The sequence below is a fragment of the Condylura cristata genome, unplaced genomic scaffold, assembly GCF_000260355.1.
Source record: "Condylura cristata isolate star-nosed mole 26May11 unplaced genomic scaffold, ConCri1.0 scaffold00025, whole genome shotgun sequence".
NCBI lineage: Eukaryota > Metazoa > Chordata > Mammalia > Eulipotyphla > Talpidae > Condylura > Condylura cristata.
This window is the reverse complement of record NW_004567126.1, coordinates 15005757-15023774: the sequence shown is the minus strand read 5'-3', so window position 1 is coordinate 15023774 and position 18018 is coordinate 15005757. Positions and strand designations below refer to the sequence as shown.

The 18018-nt window shown below is 43.9% G+C and overlaps 1 protein-coding gene across 1 annotated transcript; it reads left to right on the top strand.

Annotated features, from left to right (window-relative positions):
* Positions 1 to 9836: 9836 nt before the first annotated feature.
* On the top strand, positions 9837 to 16680 carry PANX3 (pannexin 3). The gene is made up of 4 exons (XM_004688786.1): positions 9837 to 10017; positions 11259 to 11401; positions 14064 to 14278; positions 16041 to 16680. Exons 1-4 carry the CDS (start codon positions 9837 to 9839, stop codon positions 16678 to 16680), a joined length of 1179 nt encoding a protein of 392 aa, XP_004688843.1.
* The last annotated feature ends 1338 nt before the right edge of the window (positions 16681 to 18018 follow it).

The window sequence follows — 18018 nt, the reverse complement described above, 5'->3', positions numbered from 1 at the left end:
CCTCCAGCATTTTGAGAGGTGGGGTAGGGTCCAAGAATCCAAGTTTAAAGTTCCCAGTCTGTGCAATAGCTGCTGATCTGGAGTTTATACACCAAAACCACTGTCCTGGGAGCCGGGGGAGAAGCACACGTTGTTCAGGGTCAAGTCCCAAGTCACCTCCTTAGATCTGTGACCTTGGCAAATCTCTTAATCTGGCTGCACTTTACTTTCTTCAGCAACAAAAAATATAGATGCCTCCTAATAAATACCATCTGCCCCCAAGATTTTTATGAGGATTAAATGATTGAAACTTGTGAAACGAATGCATAAATTCTACCAAATTATGCAAATAACATTAATTATATAAGTTAGGCAACTAAAGTAGCTAAAATTTAAATTATTTTTATTTTAGGAAAACTATCTCAGACATAGAGATGTCTGTCAGCTTAGATTCCCCCCAACCTTGAAGAGCCATGCTTCCAGAAAATACGTCTGAAGTCCTCTGCCACTGCGGAGACACCTGGGTCAGACACTGGTCTGTGAATATGGAAATAACAGCAGCAAACAACACAAGAATTAAATTTATTCAACACCGACTAATTACTAGGCACTGTAGTCATTTAAACTTCAGAATCCTCTTTCATAGCTGTTTCAACAACCCCCAGTTTGCAGTTAAGGAAGCCTAGGCTTCCAATAGCCGAATAACTTGCTCAGCGTCACACAGGAAAGACTGAAAGCAGGGTCTCTATCTAATCTGCAGCAATGCCATTTGTTGATTCTGCAAATGCAGACATTATTCATTGATTTAGGATCAAGAAGATACCTAATTCGTACTTGTTACTCAACCATAATTTGCCAAGGAAATTACTTTCAAGTAGGTTAGATTAGAATCTAGTTCTCTTACATTCCCTGGGCCCCCAACTCACCTCTTCTCTCCTCCTAGTATAGGGACCTTGTAATTTTTACGTCTCAATACTTACTATAATCATGTTTCTTTATTTGCTCTGTTTCATTTTTCCCAGGTGAATACTGGTGTTACACTTTGCTGTGTGCCTCGTTACTATCTCCACATATTGCTTTCAGGGGTAAAAATGTGGCATGAGAAGAGGAAGTCAAGGACAAACAGGTTCTTGTGGACTCCCGCAAAAAGGGCCACAGAGGAAGGGGATCTGGCTCCCTATTGAAATCACTTTACTTGTGATTTGTAAGATTGTTATATTCCATTTTTAGTTCCATCTACTTCTAACCCTGACCTAGCCTCAATTTTTCTGAACTCCTTGTGAACACAGAAGGGACAAGAGATGTCATTTGTTTTTCTTAGTTTCCTTACTTTACTTAAAACAACATACATTCCAACCCTAAATATCCCAACTTTTTGAGCTACAAAATTCTCAGTGTATACACGCAAGTCTTCCTTTAGTGGAACAATAACTGTTTAGAGCCATAATGCTGGCCTTCCCGCAATTACAGGGTTTAAACCCCACCACCATTTCGTTGGATTCAATTTCATATACCAAGCATAAATACACATAGTGCTATATGCTACTTCTTTTCATTTTGACTTTATTCTCAATATATATATCCATTGACATATACATACATGTCAGTCTTCCCAAATGCATAACTGATAACATGCATGTTTTTTGTGAGTACAATTCTTTGTTATTCTTTTCCTTCTTTTTTGTCTATAGGGCAGACCCGGTATATCCTAAATCCGTTTCTTCAGGGGCTCCTATCTTTCCATCTGTGTGCACTAAAATGCAACTAGTCAAGTTGCTCTGATACCAATATGTACGACCTGTCAGCTGCAGATGGACCTTCTCCCAGGATGCTTCCTCCGGAACCACACATGATGCTCTCACCCAGCTGCTGTCCTCTGAGCTGGCTGGTAACTAACCTCCCCACACTGGGAGACGAGCACATGTGTTGGGTCATCGAGCTCCAGGTCCAGGGGACACAGATCCGTTGCCAGGTGCCTGATGGCAAATCGCATCTCTATAGCAACCGAGCATTTAAAAAATATTTCCATGTGGATTTACCCCATTTTGCGCTCATAACACCCCTTCAGAGATAATATTTTTACTTCTCATTTTGTAAATAAGGACAGCACTTGTTCAGTAAGTATATCTAAGAAGTAGTATACTCATAACCATACCACACTCCTGGATCTGGGATACCAGTTTATATGATCATAAACTGGTGAATATTTGAAACTGCCTAGGTGAAAAAGGAGTTTGATTTCTGAAGCAAAATATACGCCCAAACTAAAGAAATGACACACAAAAAAATGTTTTTCTTTAGATCTACTTACAAAGCTGTAAGTAATAAGAACTCCAGGCCTTGCCCTTTTCCACAGCCCACACAGATCTCTGAAACACTCCCAACTGATCTCTGAAACACTCCCATGTTGTCTGACTTCTGACAATGTTAGCACTAAGTGGTGAGGTGAATAAAATCCAGGAACAGATCCCTGGTAGGTAGATGAGCCTAGCAAGCATCACATTAGGCCTCCCACTGGGAAGAAAATTGCTGCAGAAATCACTCAACAGTCACCAATTTCATTCTCAGGCACTGTAGTAATTTAAACCTCAGAATCCCCTTTTGTAGCTGCTTCCACAACCCCCAGTTTATAGTTAGGCAGCTGGGGCCAACCCTGTTCTAAGAAAGCTGAACCATCAAAGCTTTTCGTGGTTGTTATAAGGGCAGAGTGACAATTGGTAATCTAAGGGACTTCAAACACATGCCTCGTTCTTCCCCCACAGGACATCTACTGAGTGCAGGGATTATGTGGACTAGAATAAAGCTTCTAAAATGCAAGGTGAAATGTCCACCACTCTGGGCCCATTAGGGAAAAAAGACACTGGGGGACAGGAGTAGGTGGGGGCTACATTAAACTCACTGATACAAATTCCCTGAGCAACCTCTATGAACACTTGCCAGCAGGTGGAAGTACGGGCAGCAGGAGCCTGCAGAGCTGCGTGGAAGATATGACAGAACCTCTCCTCTACTTGCAGAGCTTAAGACACAAAGACCCAGCCGACCATCAAAAACCTGAAAACTTCAAGCTCTAGGAATAGGTGAAAGTAGTGTAGACTGGACTTCCTAAAACTTCAGCAGACCTACCTAACTCAGCCCAGATCCTCATTAGATTCATCAGTCAGCTCCTCACCCTAAAAGCCTACCAGATAGCACACATAGCACATCTGTGTTTCTTGGATTCTTTGATACACAACATTTGACATTTAGTGCAAAATTACTAATAGGTCAGGCCACACACACAGAAAGTGGATGGCAGAGGCAGCTCTACATGTTACCCTGGAACTAGCAATAAAGAATTCCAAAGAATCCTAATTTATGTGATTAAGAAAATAGGGCCCTCCCTGGTGGTGCAGCAGGTTAAAGCACTGCACTAAGAAGCTAAAGCCACTTCAGCATGAGTTCAATCCCCGCCTGCCCTGGAGGTGACCCACATGGCACGGCAGACCTTTCCTGACCTGCCCACTGCTCCCCTCAGCAGTGTACTTCATCGATCTGCCTGTTCTGCTCCCCACTCTGTCTCTGGTGAAGCCTCTCACTGCCCCTGCACCTCTGGCCTGTACCCCAGTTCTGTATGAACAAATAAATAAATCTAAAAAGAAAATAAAAACTGGGTGACTCAAAGTATGGAAATTTTTCAGCAAGCTAAAAAAGAATAAAATGGAATTTTCTGGAGTGGTAATAATGTTCTGATCTTGATAAAGTGTGGATTACAAACAAGTGTGTACCTCTGTCAAATTCTGTGGATGCTCACTTCAGCTTTGTGCATGTCCTTGCATGCAAATTTTACCTTAAGATAAATAAACTCTAAACAAATACTGAATTATAGTTAGTGATGGGTAACATGGATTAATAGTGGACAGGGAGGGCATGGATAAATAAAAACAAGTGAAATAAAGTAAGATGAGTAAAATACTAGTGATAGGATTAGCTATTACAGACAATCACTGTAAAATACACTCAACTTTGCTGCATATTTAAACTTTTATGTAAGATATTAACATAATAGGACACTGAAAAATTGTAGGCAACTAACCTTGACAGTGTGGATGAAAAGTAATTTCCTCAAAAATTTAACTCATTTGATTTACTGATTCAAAATATTCCACAAATTCTTTAACACTCCCTTCAAAATGTGAAATCCAATTCCCCTCCCCGTGAATATGGGCTGGATTTTATTGACTTCCTCCTACTGAATAAGGAAAGATATAGAAGCGGCAACTGCAACTCAGAGATTATGTCATGACAAGCAGGATGGCTTCCTGCTCTCTCCGTTCTCAGGTCACCTTGGGCCTGGGGACACCAGCTGCCACGTTGTTCCATGTGGGAGAGGCCCACATGGTAAGGAACTGAGGTGTCCTGCCAACACCCAACAAGGAACTGAGATTTCCTGCCCAGAATTACTGGGTGATCTTGGAAATGGATCCTCCAGTTCCCAGGCACACTGGTGTATGTCTCTAGTCCTCACCAGCATCTTAAATATAACCTCAGCAGAGACCCTTACCCAGAACAATGCTGTTAAGCTGCATCTACAGAACCTTTGTTGTTTTAAGCCCTAAGTTTAATTTTTATGCAGCAGTTGGAAAAAAAATTTGTCTTTCAGCTAACAAAAAATTAACTAGACAACTGAAGTCAAATATTTTTTTAAGGAAATTGTATCCGTTAGTAAAAACCTCCCTGTAGGGGAAATGAAGTTGGTCAGGCTTTTCCACCATTGACCTCTGTGGCTACCACCTGCAGCCTTGATCTCGTTAACTTAGAGAGCACGTGTGTGGGGTACGTGACTAGAGACACCTGAGTGTGGGTGTGTGCATGTGCAAGTGTGCACACCTAAGCCTAGAGGTGAGGGCTGTAAGGGCTCCAGAGGCCAGAGATGGCAATAAAAGGAAGAGACCATGAGAACACCAGAGAAAGCCCAAGGAAGAACGTTAGAGAGATTCACAAAGGCTCAAATTGCTGTCTCTGTAGGCCCGTTTCCCCACTTACCATTAAAACCTGTGAAAATGATGCCAAGAGGCTCCAAAATTCTCTTTCAAATCACTAGACACTACCTGCCTGGGATGATTACAAAACACTCCCCTACATAGAAAACCACAAGCTGCACCTGTGAATTCATCCAACTATTTAGTGAAGGAGCAACAGCAATCTTGGCACGAACTGTTCCACAGAATAGGTGCAAAGGAAATCATTCCTAACATTTTTAGTGAGGTCAGCATAACATGCCAAAGACCTCACAAGGACTGAACAAATGCAAAATTCTTAATAAAGTCTAAGTCAACTGAAACCACTAAAAAATCAAAAAAATATTATATCAGAACCCAAAAATATTGTATTCCAGGGATGCAGGAGTAGCAGAACTTCCAAAAAACAATCATACATTTTACCAAAATGACAAGTATAAATAAAATCAGATCAACATCTCAAAATATACAGTAATCAGTTGCATTTCTATATATTAACAACTGGAAAATCATATTTTTTAAAAAATGCTGTAAACAATAGTATCAAGAAATATCAAGTACCTTGGAATAAACGTTAACAAAAATTGTGTCAGACAGTCACTGAAAAGAAAATAATCATTACAAACAGATATTAAAGAAAACCTGAATAGAGAGATACACTGTGTTCATGAATTTGAAATTTAAACTCAATAATATAACAGCAATTTGCCCCAAATGAAACTATATTTTTAATAATTCCAGTTTAAAAAAAATTGTAGGCTTGACATTGACAAGCTTATTATAGAATTCAAGAAATTACTAAAGGTCAACAATATTCCAGAACAATGTTGAAGAATAAAATAAAGCTAAGAGCTGTACACTACAAGTGAAAAGCTGTTGAAGTTAAGAATAGCATTGTAGGCCCTCCCTGGTGCGCAGCGGGTTAAAGCACAGCACTGAAAATCTAAAGCCACTTCCACATGAGTTCGATCCCCGTCTGCCCCGGAGGTGACCACATGGCGTGGCAGACCTCTCCTGACCCGCCTGCTGCTCCCCTCAGCAGTGTACTTCGTCAATCTGCCTGTTCTGTTCCCCTCTCTGTCTCTGGTGAAGCTGCTCACCGCCCTGAGCCTCTGGCCTGCACCCCAGTTCTGTATGCACAAATAAATAAATCTTAAAAAAAAAAAAAAAAAGAATAGCATTGTACTGGCACAAAACAGACAAATCATCACCTGACTTATATCAGCAGCTGCATTATAATAAGAAACGGGTAATGTTTTAAATAAATTGCTCCAAGTTTATTGGATAGCTAATACTATTTATTGAGCCCTTTATCATATGTTAAAAAACAATTCCAGATGGGCAGAGGAAAGTGAAACAAAACTATTTTAGAAAAGAGTTAGGAAAAAAATTTCAGAACATTGTAATAAACAAAAGTGTCACCAAAGTATCACAAGTAGCATATATACAGCACTATCCATACAAGAAAAATCTGGATACTATATTAAAATTAAGAATTTCTGGTCATTAAAAGACAGCATTAAGAGAATGACAGGTGAGCCATTAGCATGAGACAAAATATAAATATATATATATGGTAAAGGTCTGATAACCAGAATATAAAAAAGAACTGCACGTCATTTAAAAAAAATATTACCAAACAGAAAAACATACGAAAGACTTGAACAAGACTTGAGCATCCACTTCACCAAAGAATGCCAAAAGGACAAAGTAGCTGACTGCATTAATCAGAAATTGAAGGCTAAAACCCCAAAACAAAGCTTCTATACACCTTTCAAAATGGCTATTTTTTTGTTGTTGTTGTTGTTAACTGCAAAAGCACAGTGATATTGATTAGAGCAACTAGAGCACTCATCAACTGTTGATGAAATATAAGCTGATAGGACCATTTAGGAAACTTATAAAGATGAACATATCAAAACATTATGATCCAGTAATTCACTGGCATATACCTAACAGAAATGTGTATTAGAATATTCACAGTAGCATTACTGCAATAGCCAGAAACTGGAACCCAAATATCCACCAATCGGTGAATGGATAAATTGTATTTCTGCACAATAAAAAATAATGGAAATTGGATACACACAACAATATGAATGGATCTCAAAAATACTTAGAGCAGAGGACTAAGCCACAAAATGTATGTGTGTGTATGATTCTGTTTCTGTAAAGTACACAGACAATAATATGGTTGATATAATGCAGAGCTGAATAACCCATACAAAAGAGTATATTATGATTCCTTTCCTTTATGGTACAGAGAACGTAAAAGCATGCTATTAGAAGTTAGGATAATGATTATCCTTTGGAAAATGATAGCTCTTGGCAGCACAAAGGCAGCTTCTGAGGTGTTAGAAAGGTTCTGTTTATCCTGATCAGATGAACTGTATGCTCGTGCTTACAAGCGAGTTCATGTATGTAGATTATACTTCAGTAAAAATGTGAACTTATTTTAAAAGGCAAAAGAAAATACATGCCTACAAACCAGTAACAAGTATTTGACAAAAACATACATGATGAAAGAAACAGAAATGGGGTGTCAAGAAGGCTAGTGGGGGACTGAAGCAAAGGACCCCTCCAGCCCTCCCCCTACCCCCAAGCAGAAGTGCTCTGGTTGGGGCTCACACAGCTTCTTTCAGAAGCACTTCTAGCCTGGGAAGGAGGCCTGCACAGCCCAAACTCCTGGAGGCTGAAAACAGTCCTGGAGAAACCCCCTCATCCCAGGTACTGGCTTCCCACCATCTAAAGGCGGGCTCCTATAAAATCCCTCCTGCCCTCTGCCAAAGAGGTGTCAAGCAAAGAAGCAGTTACCATTAATTTACATGGAAAAATTAAGGGGCATCCCCAGACCCAAAATAACCTACCAAATTATACCAAATAACACACAAAACCTAAAATAACACTAACATAAGTAAAAGCAGAAATACGATGATACATACATGGCCAGTAAAAAGTCATTGCTGGGAAGGAGCTCGGCGGGCTGCTAGCTGCTCAGGTGCACGCTGCCTCCAGACTCCCATAGAACTGAACGCTAGTTTTGCCTTTCGCCTTTGTCGTAAATGTGAAAATCGTCAAATTTCTTCAGGTGTGCAAAATCAGGTACTAATGTAGGTCTTTGATAATAGTCAAGTGTCTTCATAATGGGGTGGGTCTTCAAAAAGCAGAGGATACTGGGCCCTCCCTGGTGGCGTAGTGGGCTAAAAAGCACAGCACTAAGAGGCTAAAGCCACTGCAGCGTGAGTTCGATCCCCACCTGCCCCGGAGGTGATCCACATGTTCAGCAGACCACTGCTCCCCTCTCAGCAGTGTACTTCATCAGTTGGGCCTGTTCTGCTCCCCATTCTGTGTCTGGTGAGTCCTCTCACCACCTCTGGCCTATACCCCAGTTCTGCATGCATAAATAAATCTTAAAAAAAAAAAAACATAAAAAGTAGAGGATAGCTGTATCTTAAAAATTAGTCTAAACTGTCTATCTGCCTACCTTCATACACACACACATCCCTTTATCACGATCAGGAATGCCGGGTTCAATTTTGGAATCCTGTCTCCCCATGGGGCCTTCTTCCCAGCCCAGGTTAAGTCCCACATGTCAAGAAGTCTCACAGTTATACATGTGGGCACCCCAGGACTTCCGAGGTCCATCTAAAGACCCATAAAGAGAGGTCCAGCATGACACTCCATAGGCGGAAACACCTGAGGAAAAGACTTGCCAGGCCCCTGAGCCCGGCTGCACTCTGCAGAGCAGGGAGGGACAGCATCCCAGGGGCTAGCAGAGAGGTCTAGAGCAGGCGATGGGCTGTGAGTGGCCACAAGCCCTGGCCCTATGGGCTTCTTGCCTGCGGGAAGGACAAGGCCAGGAAACCAGAGGCCAAGGTCAGAGTCTCTCTTCACAGCCAAGTCCAAGGGACCCTAGAGAGCCTAAGAGCTGACCCGTCCCCTCCACGTTGCAGTTCACAAAGCACCTTCACAGGTAATACTCAAAATCAGTATCCACAATCTTGTACAACTACCACAGGACACCAGCCGATCTATGACGATACTGAGCCAAAAGTGCCTTGCCTGAAGTCTTACAACAACAAAAGATTCCTCCTAGGTCTACAGGGGAAAGAAGGCTTTTCCTTCCAGATTTCCAAGGCGACAGTCTTTCCACTACTCAACTCTGCTACGGGTCTGTTAGCTGTCTGGAAACCCAATGGAGGGGGGGGGAGGGCGGAGGGCGTGGAATTTTTAACATCACTTATATGGAAATTGTTAATACATGATTGAAGAATTTTGGGAGAAGACCAGAAGCAGGGAAGGAAATTTAACACCAAATACAGAGCAGTTTCTGGGAAAGAGCCTGGACCCAAAGCAAAAGTCTTCATCGGGACAAAGAATACTGTGCAGTAATAGCAATCCAAGCTGAGTCTTGGGGGTTCCATTCCCTCCCCAAGCCACAAAATGAGGGCCTTCAACACATATAAGCAATCTCCACCCAAATTCCACACCAATTACATGGGGGTGCCTTACTCCACAACCCTCCTTCTCCTACCACCCCTCCAAAAATACCTTATTAATGAGAAGGTATCCTAAATCCACAGGACTCCATCTGCTCAGGGATAGTCCAGAGAGCAGCCTGGCACCAGGCCCAGCAGACACCCGACCCTCCTCCAGCGAGGACACGCTGGGCTGGGCCTCCCTCTAATTACCAGGTGCCTGGCTGAGGACCTGGTCAGCTATTTAGAGAACCAGTGCCTGCTCCTAGCACAGATATCTGCGAGACTGAGGCTGCAGGCACTGAATGATCCTGCCATCGCCTCCTTCAGCTCTTCTGGGACTCCCTCCTGCCACTGCTGAAGCCCAGAGTCCAGCAGCGCCATGTCTCTCGCACACACGGCTGCAGAGTACATGCTCTCGGATGCCCTGCTGCCGGACCGCAGGGGCCCCCGCCTCAAAGGACTGCGCCTGGAACTTCCCCTGGACCAGATGGTCAAGTTCATAGCGGTGGGCTTCCCCTTGCTGCTGATGTCCCTGGCCTTTGCCCAGGAATTCTCCTCCGGTGAGTGGCTTCTAAGACCTAGTAGAGACAGGCTCTACTCAGTCTCACACTCTGCAGGGGCTCTGAGCCAGACAGCTCCCACATTGTGTAGATTTCATGACTTCGGTCTGGGTGTTCTGAGTCTGGGACACCAGCAAAACAGAGGCACCAAAAAAAAAAAAAATTTGAGATTCATTTCCAAAATTTTAGAGTAGAAAGTATTTTTTAATTTTAATATTCCTATATTAAATAATTAAATAATTCAATAATTCCTGTATTAAGTAATTCAATAATTCCTATATTGCAATAATTACAGTTGTGTACTGGTTTTCATGTGAACGAGAGCGACTGGGACCCTGTAAACTTTTTCAGGATCTAGGGTCTCTGAAGTTCATGCTTCAGACAAGTCTGTTCTCCAAGCCTCTTCCCACTTCTTAACTCCAGGATTTCAGACTTGAGAGCAGGTTAAGTGCCTGACAGAGCCTGGCTATCACTGGTGCTGGATAAACCCCCTCCTCCCTCTCCCCACACCCGTCACACACTCAAATATTCACAAACACCCATTTCTCATGTTCTAAGGGCTACATTATTTCAGCAAATCTGCCCCCCTATAAAAAATTTCCTGCCAATCGCAATGTCTGGCTTTCTTTTCCAACTGTGTGATCAGCTTCAAATGTCTCCCCAGGACGTGTGTCAGCTGCCTCTTCACTCATGCACACGATGGGGAGGACTTACTGGTCCTCTTTTCTGTTTCTTCCTTGAGCATGACGGGAAATCAAAAAAGCCAGAGACTGTCCTTCCAAACTCACTTTTCCTTCCAGCACCACGTGCCTACCATTTCTCCCTGTTGGGCTCAGCAGTCCTAGCGTAGATCCTCTAAGTTTTAGATGAAAAGCTGCCAGCCCTCTCAGGTAGGAGACTGCAAGCTCTGATGCCAACAGCAGGCAGGCAGGAAGCCCAGATGCCCAGGCCTGGGAGCCCAGGGGGAGCTCAGAGAGGAAAGAACCAAGTGGCAGTTGCCAAAGGCTAATCAGACATGGGCAGGCCTGGGCCCAGTGGCAGAGCTCCTGCCCCACACGCATCCTATAGTGGCAGGGCAGTGCCCTGCCCAGGACAGGGGGACATGAGAAGAAAGTGACTGCCCAGTACAGAAAGTAGCAGGACTGCAGAGACAACCACTAGAAAACTCACAGCGATGGCACCACAGAGATTCCATTTCTGCAGCCCAACGCAGGCTGCCTAAAGGTGTACTCCCGTTCCAGGGTCTCCCATCAGCTGCTTCCCTCCCAGTAACTTCAGCGTCCGGCAGGCGGCCTACGTGGACAGTTGCTGCTGGGAGTCACTGGTTCACCACGAGCAGGATGAGCCTGGCCGGTACAAGATGAAATCCCTCTGGCCTCACAAGGTAAGGTGCGCTGGGATTCAGGGCTGAATGGAGCTGGAGGGAACTGCATTCTCTCTTGTCTCTTCACCATGCTCTTCCAGCAACACCCTACTAGCCTTCATGCCCCTCTTACCCCTCTTACCCCTGCCTCCTGTTTGCATTTGCAAACAGATGGTCATCAGTGGTCGCCCACTTTTATCTGATGAGAAGCTTAGCTCCAATGAGCAAGCCTGGTTGGCTGGCAGTCTTCTCCTCAAGTGGCCCCTTTGGGCCATTTCATCAAATATCAGTATCAGGATCCTACTCTTGGGCTGCTGGGTTTTCCCAAGAAGAATCACTTGATGCTCAGTTTGTGTGGTAGGCACAAGATGGAGCGGCCACCGAGCTTGGTTGCCAGCCCTCTGGGAACCCACCTGTGAATCTCAGCATGTAGTATTCATTCAGTTTAGTCCCTGTTCTCAGTATGGTCCCCCTGCTCTCACTGGCCCCAAGTACAGAATCTCTCAGATTTAATGTTTCCAAAGAATAATGTGTAAGATGCCTGTTGGGGCAGTAGTCTGTGAGTGGATGCAGTGCATCCAGTTATAGAAAGGCCTGCTTTTTGTTTGTTTGTTTGTTTGTTTGTTTTCAATATTCCTGTTTTCAGCCTTGCCTGTGCCCCCATTTTCAGATGTTCCTGCTGTGTCCAGTTCTGAGCCTTTCTGGTTATATAGTAGAAAACCTCTTCTTGGCCCGCCTCAGTTCCCCGTATTCCACCGGCTGGACTCCTCTACCATGTAACTGCTGTCCAGTTTTCCACATTTTGTTGCTCTAGTCTCCTTTCCTGTTTTTCTTTGATCCTATAGGGTTATTTTTTTTTTAATTATGTACATGGCATAAGGGAGCAGAAATTATATGCAATTCACAATGTCTAATCTGAAGTCACTGTTAACATTATGACAATTGATAAGGCCTCAAAATGCCACAAAATGTCACAGGCCCTGACAAAACCAGTGGAAAGGGTTCCAAAACCCTGGGAAGGGTTCTTGAGGCCTTGTGCACAAATGTCACTGCAAACATTTAAGGAAATTCTAGGTGGTGGCAAGTTCAAGAATTTGCAGCAGGGTCTCTTTTGTCAGAAGAGTCAAACTGTCTGATCCCAGAATCACCTAAGATTCTTTTGGTCCAGATTCGTGGACCCAACTTCAAACCTCCTGAATTGGAATCCCTACAGGTGAAGAGTTAATTTTCAAGAAATGTCATTTCTTGAGCAAAAGGGGAAAGGTTCTTTAAAAAAAAAAAAAGATGTATTTTCTTTAATTATGCATAAAAGAGCTGGAGTGTAGGCCAGAGGTACAGGGGAAAGGGAGTGTAAGAGGACTCACTAGAGACAGAAAGGGGAACAGAACAGGAATATACACTGACATAGACTGCTGAGGAGAGCAGCAGAGGAGACAGGAGAGGTCTGCTGCACCATGTGGGTCAGCTCCCTGCCCAGAACTAGAGCAGTGACTACTGATAGCTTCATAGTGTTGAGACTTAACCCCTTGCGCCACCAGGGAGGCCCAGAAGGGGAAAGGTTCTAATTTCTTCTTGTGGCCTAGTCTACTTATCCTGACCTCTCTCTCTCTTGTTTACTTCAGAAGCACACACATGTCCACATGCACCCCATGGGTATCTTTACCCTCTACTTGAATGAAACCAAATATCAGGTTCCCTCTTTTGCTTCAAACGCTCCTCTAAAATAAAAAGCAGCCCTAGTTCAGGAGAAGCTGAGGAGAAGCTGCTAAGAGAATAAGCTCCCACATCAGATTTTGTTCCAAGTCCTGCTCATTCAAACACTAGTTGTGTAGCCCAGGACAGGTTACTTAATCTTTCCAGGCTTTGGTTTCTTCGCTGTAAAATAGCAATGCTAATTGTACCTGCTGATAGCCTCCTCAGGAGATGGAATGAAACAATGCTCACTAAGTCCACTACTTCAGGCCAAAGAGTGGGCCCAGTGCTGTAAGGTGTGGTAAACAGGATGAGGAGGCTTAAGGGAAAGTGCCTTATTTCACATCACTAATAGTATAAATGAGGACACAAGGCTTATGCCTCCCTTCCTGTCAGCTCAAATGCCTACCAACCATCAAAAGCCCAAAAAGAAATACTTAGATCTGACAGTATTGTTTGATATTACCTAGAAGCCAGAGAAAAGGCCGCAGTACCTGAAAAGAGCTGGGGAAGTCAAATGGGATTTGACCTCCTTTCTGGAGGCTTTAAGTAAAAGTCAGCAATCCCAGGGCTCTCAGTTCCACTTTGAAAGCTAATAGTCTGGAGTCTGCTGAACAGACGCTGAAGCCATCAGAGAAAGAAAACCAAGACAGAAGCTAAGATGTTCTCCCCTGTTGGCCAGGACCTCCAGTTAGCTGCCCAGACAGCATGATGCTGGGAAGTGCATACCCACTCTCATGCTTGCTCTCCTCCATGGGGCTCCCCCACACTTACACAGCCCCCAGATTGAAAAGTGGAACTGGGGAGCAGGCACTCCACCCTCCTTTCTCTCATGGAACTCCCTCTCCTCAGTCAGGTGAGTGGAGAGCTTCACATGACTTCCCTTTCTGAAGCAGCAACCAGGGGATGAAACCCACCCCATCCCCCGAACACTTCTGCCCCACCAGGTCCCAGTGCCATGGGCCCCCCTGAGCTCACTTTCATCCTGCAGGCCCTCCCTTACTCCCTGCTGGCCCTGGCCGTGGCTATGTACCTGCCTGTCCTGCTGTGGCAGTATGCAGCTGTGCCTGCCCTCAGCTCAGATCTGCTGTTCATCATCAGCGAACTGGACAAATCCTACAATCGCTCCATCCGCCTCGTGCAGCACATGCTCAAGATCCGGCAGAAGAGCTCAGATCCCAATGTTTTCTGGGATGAGCTGGAGAAGTGAGTTGACTCTTCCTCTCTTTTCTGAAGAATTCAATGGAGTGTCTGGATGCTAAGCCTGCAGTCATCTTTAAACCATCCTCTGCATCATCCTTTCCAAGAGTGCGAATTGCTTCACACACATCCTCACTAGCTTTCGGTCATGTCTGCTCAGGGAGAGGAGACAGGACTCTGCCTCCAGCTTAAGACAAAGACACCAAGTCACAAAGGGATTCATCTCTCTGAAATACCACCTTCATATGCTTTCACCTACTCAGAAACCTGGGCTATCTCCCCCCACCCACACTGACCGAAAAATATCCAAATTATTCAAATTCTCTAAAGCCATCCTCACACTGTCACCAACGACTTGTTCAAACTGTCCACTCTACCTAGATGGTCCCCTCCTTTTCTCCTAATCAAGTCACTCACTCCTTGAAGTCTTCAGGTCATTTACTGAGTACCAGGCACTACTGGGTTCTGGGCATTTCAGATGTGTGTGTGGGTGCTTCCGGTGTGTTTGTGTGTGTGTGTACGTGTGCGTTAGAGGAAGAAGTGGGGAGGAGTCAAAGTCACACCTAACCAGGTGAGGTTTACATTCTGTTGACAGAAAACAGACAATGTCTATCATCACATAAGCGAACGCTGGGGTAAACAATATGAAGATGTCTAAAAGCAGGAGGAGTGAGGTGTGGTACAGTTTTAAGTGGGGTGGCCGGAGGAGGCATCACCATGAGGGTGTCTGAGTGGGATTCAAAACCATGTTCTGTCTCAAGTTTGAGCATATAATCTACCCTCTGAAAAAAGGTTTTCTCCTATCTGTTTGTCTGCCTGTCTGTCTACCCTTACCTACATTTCAAAGGCCAACTCTAAGGCACTCTTCACCAAAAAGACTTCTGAACAACCCAGCCTACAGTGTCACCTCACTCCTAACTTGTAAGGCTACCACTGTTTGTGTCCATCCTGTTAGCAACAAATCAAGTGCTGTGTTTATTTAATATTTACTACTCGTCTCTGCCCCTTTCTACAAACCAGACTTTAAACGCTTTCAGAACAGGTATTAGAACATCACAGCTCACCAGCACTTACGATCACATTTGTTTTTATACAGTTAGTGAATCGCTTTAAAAAATCACACAGAGGCACTATGGTGATGGCACATGGGTGATTTGGTGATGGGAAACCCAAGGGGATTGCAACTGAGATGGAAAAGTGCACAAAAATATGTAAAAATAAACTATTATTAAAAAAATCACACAGAGGCACATACATGTCAGTTTCCAGTAATGCACACCTGAAACTTACATGATATGATCATGCAATGTTATTTCCAATAAATCTGTAAATAAACAATAGAGGGGGAAATCATACAGTGTATCCAAACAGGAACTAGATTGCACAGTGGATATTTAGACCTTCCAGTCTAGTGCTCATTTAATAAGCCTATTGCTTCATAAGGTTCATACTTCAGCTTAGAATTTCTGCCCGCCTTGCTGAAATCTAATGGGCAGAAATCTAATGTGACCATTCATTATTCATTGATCATTCACTGGGTTTATGTCACTGCCCTCATTGATTGGAGAATTAAGGTAAACTCACATGCTTCTTTTGGGGGAGAGGGATAGTTAGGCTCAGGAAAAGTAAATTTTCAGGTGAGCCCATAATGCCATGTTGGATACAGAAGTCTGGTTACTTACCTACCAGGCTGTCTCAGGATATGGTTTTAAGTGGTCTCTGCTACTAATCTTACCGCTTTTCTTTCCCTCCTTTCTTTCCTTTCCAGGGCTCGGAAAGAGCGATACTTTGAATTTCCCTTGCTGGAGCGGTACCTGGCATGTAAGCAGCGTTCGCATTCACTAGTGGCCACCTACCTCCTGAGGAACTCCCTTTGGCTTGTCCTCACCTCAGCCACCTACCTGTACCTCGGCCACTTCCACCTGGATGTCTTCTTCCAAGAGGAATTCAGCTGTTCCGTCAAGACAGGACTGCTGAGTGATGAGAGCCACATTCCTGAGCTGATCACATGCAGGCTGACCTCCCTGTCTGTCTTCCAGATTGTGAGTCTCTCCAGCATAGCAATATACACCCTTTTGGTTCCTGTGATAATATACAACCTCACACGGCTCTGTCGGTGGGACAAACGACTCCTATCCATTTATGAGATGCTCCCAGCTTTTGATCTTCTCAGCAGGAAGATGCTGGGGTGCCCCATCAATGATCTCAACGTGATCCTTCTCTTCCTCCGAGCCAACATATCTGAGCTCATCTCTTTTAGCTGGTTGAGTGTCTTATGTGTGTTAAAGGATACAACCTCTGAGAAGCACAACATCGACACAGTGGTCGATTTCATGACTTTATTGGCTGGTTTAGAACCTTCAAAACCTAAACATCTCACCCATCAAGTGTATGATGAAAATCTGTAGTTAAGAGAACTTTCATCAAGAATTTTTATGGAAAGGCCAGATCTCTCTCCTCCTTCATAAGCCTCACACCAATACATAAGAAATGCCCAGGAGTTACGGTGGGATTCAACTGATTCACACATCTTGTATCATGTTTTCCTAAAGGTTAGAAGATATAATCAATGTGTGGGGGAAAAAATCTGAAAGTTGAAGCCAAAGAATCAAAGAACTGGAAAATTAGGCCTAGAGCACTTTGTGAGAATAGGGAAAAGATACTAAAGTCAGTTCTAGACGCTCTAAAGGAAAGAAGATTCTAAAGGCAGGTTCTATCCTTGTATTTACTCCCCAGCCTTTCTAGAATGCATGAACAGCATTACCCCAAAGACCAAGTAGGGCAACTCCTCACAAGAATAAAAAATGTGAAAACTTTTGTGTCATCTGAAATCCTAGAAATTTCCTTCACTTGCTTTGTGAAAGTCATTATCTTTGTCCAGGCCCACTGTGACCTGTAACATTCCTGATGGCAAGAACTTGTCATCTGTTCTTGGGGGTTAGCATAGCATAGAACAAGGTCAAGACCATGCATCAATTATGCATGGAGACTTGAGGCATGCTGATACTTTACCATCTAAAGTGAGACTCACTTCAAGGAGGACTGGAATTTCATGGACTGAGGGTTCCTTCATAATTTTTAATGGGCTCAGGAGTGTTTTTAACACTCCAGGGGATGTTCTACTTCTGCTTATAGCCAACCACTGTACAGTGACCATTAAGAATAACCAGGATAAACAGTACAAGGCTGTTGAGCGCCCTCTCTCTCTTCTTTGACTTTCACCCCATCTTGGCTTCTAACTCCCATTCCTAGGTCTGTATTTTATTCCCAAGCCTTGCATCTGACTCCGAAGGCCACACTCAGTCCACAATATCATGCTATCTCTCACTTGATATTTCTTTTTAGAATTGCACATTATGTATTTCTTCAGAGAGTTCTGCAGAGGCCAATCAGACCCTTATTCACAGTAGAAAAATGATGCTGCTCCTGACAAACTCATGTTTACCTAAAATAAACGCATGGCTGGGTGTGGTTTCTTATTGTCACTGGGTAAAAATCTAACTCTTCAGTTGGTACCTATCTCCAAGTTTGCCTACTCTTTCAGTCTCTCCTCTTGCCTCTTTCCTTATGCTCTAGTCACCAATTGCAGTTCCTATGCTTCTCATGAAACTGGGCTCTGAATATGCTGCCCACTGCCCCAGATGCCCTGTTCTTCCCTGGGCCAACCACTTGCTCTCCTTCAGGGTCTGCCCAGACATATTCCTTCAAGAAGCCTCCTCCCCCTTCCCTAACCAGGTGCTGTTTTA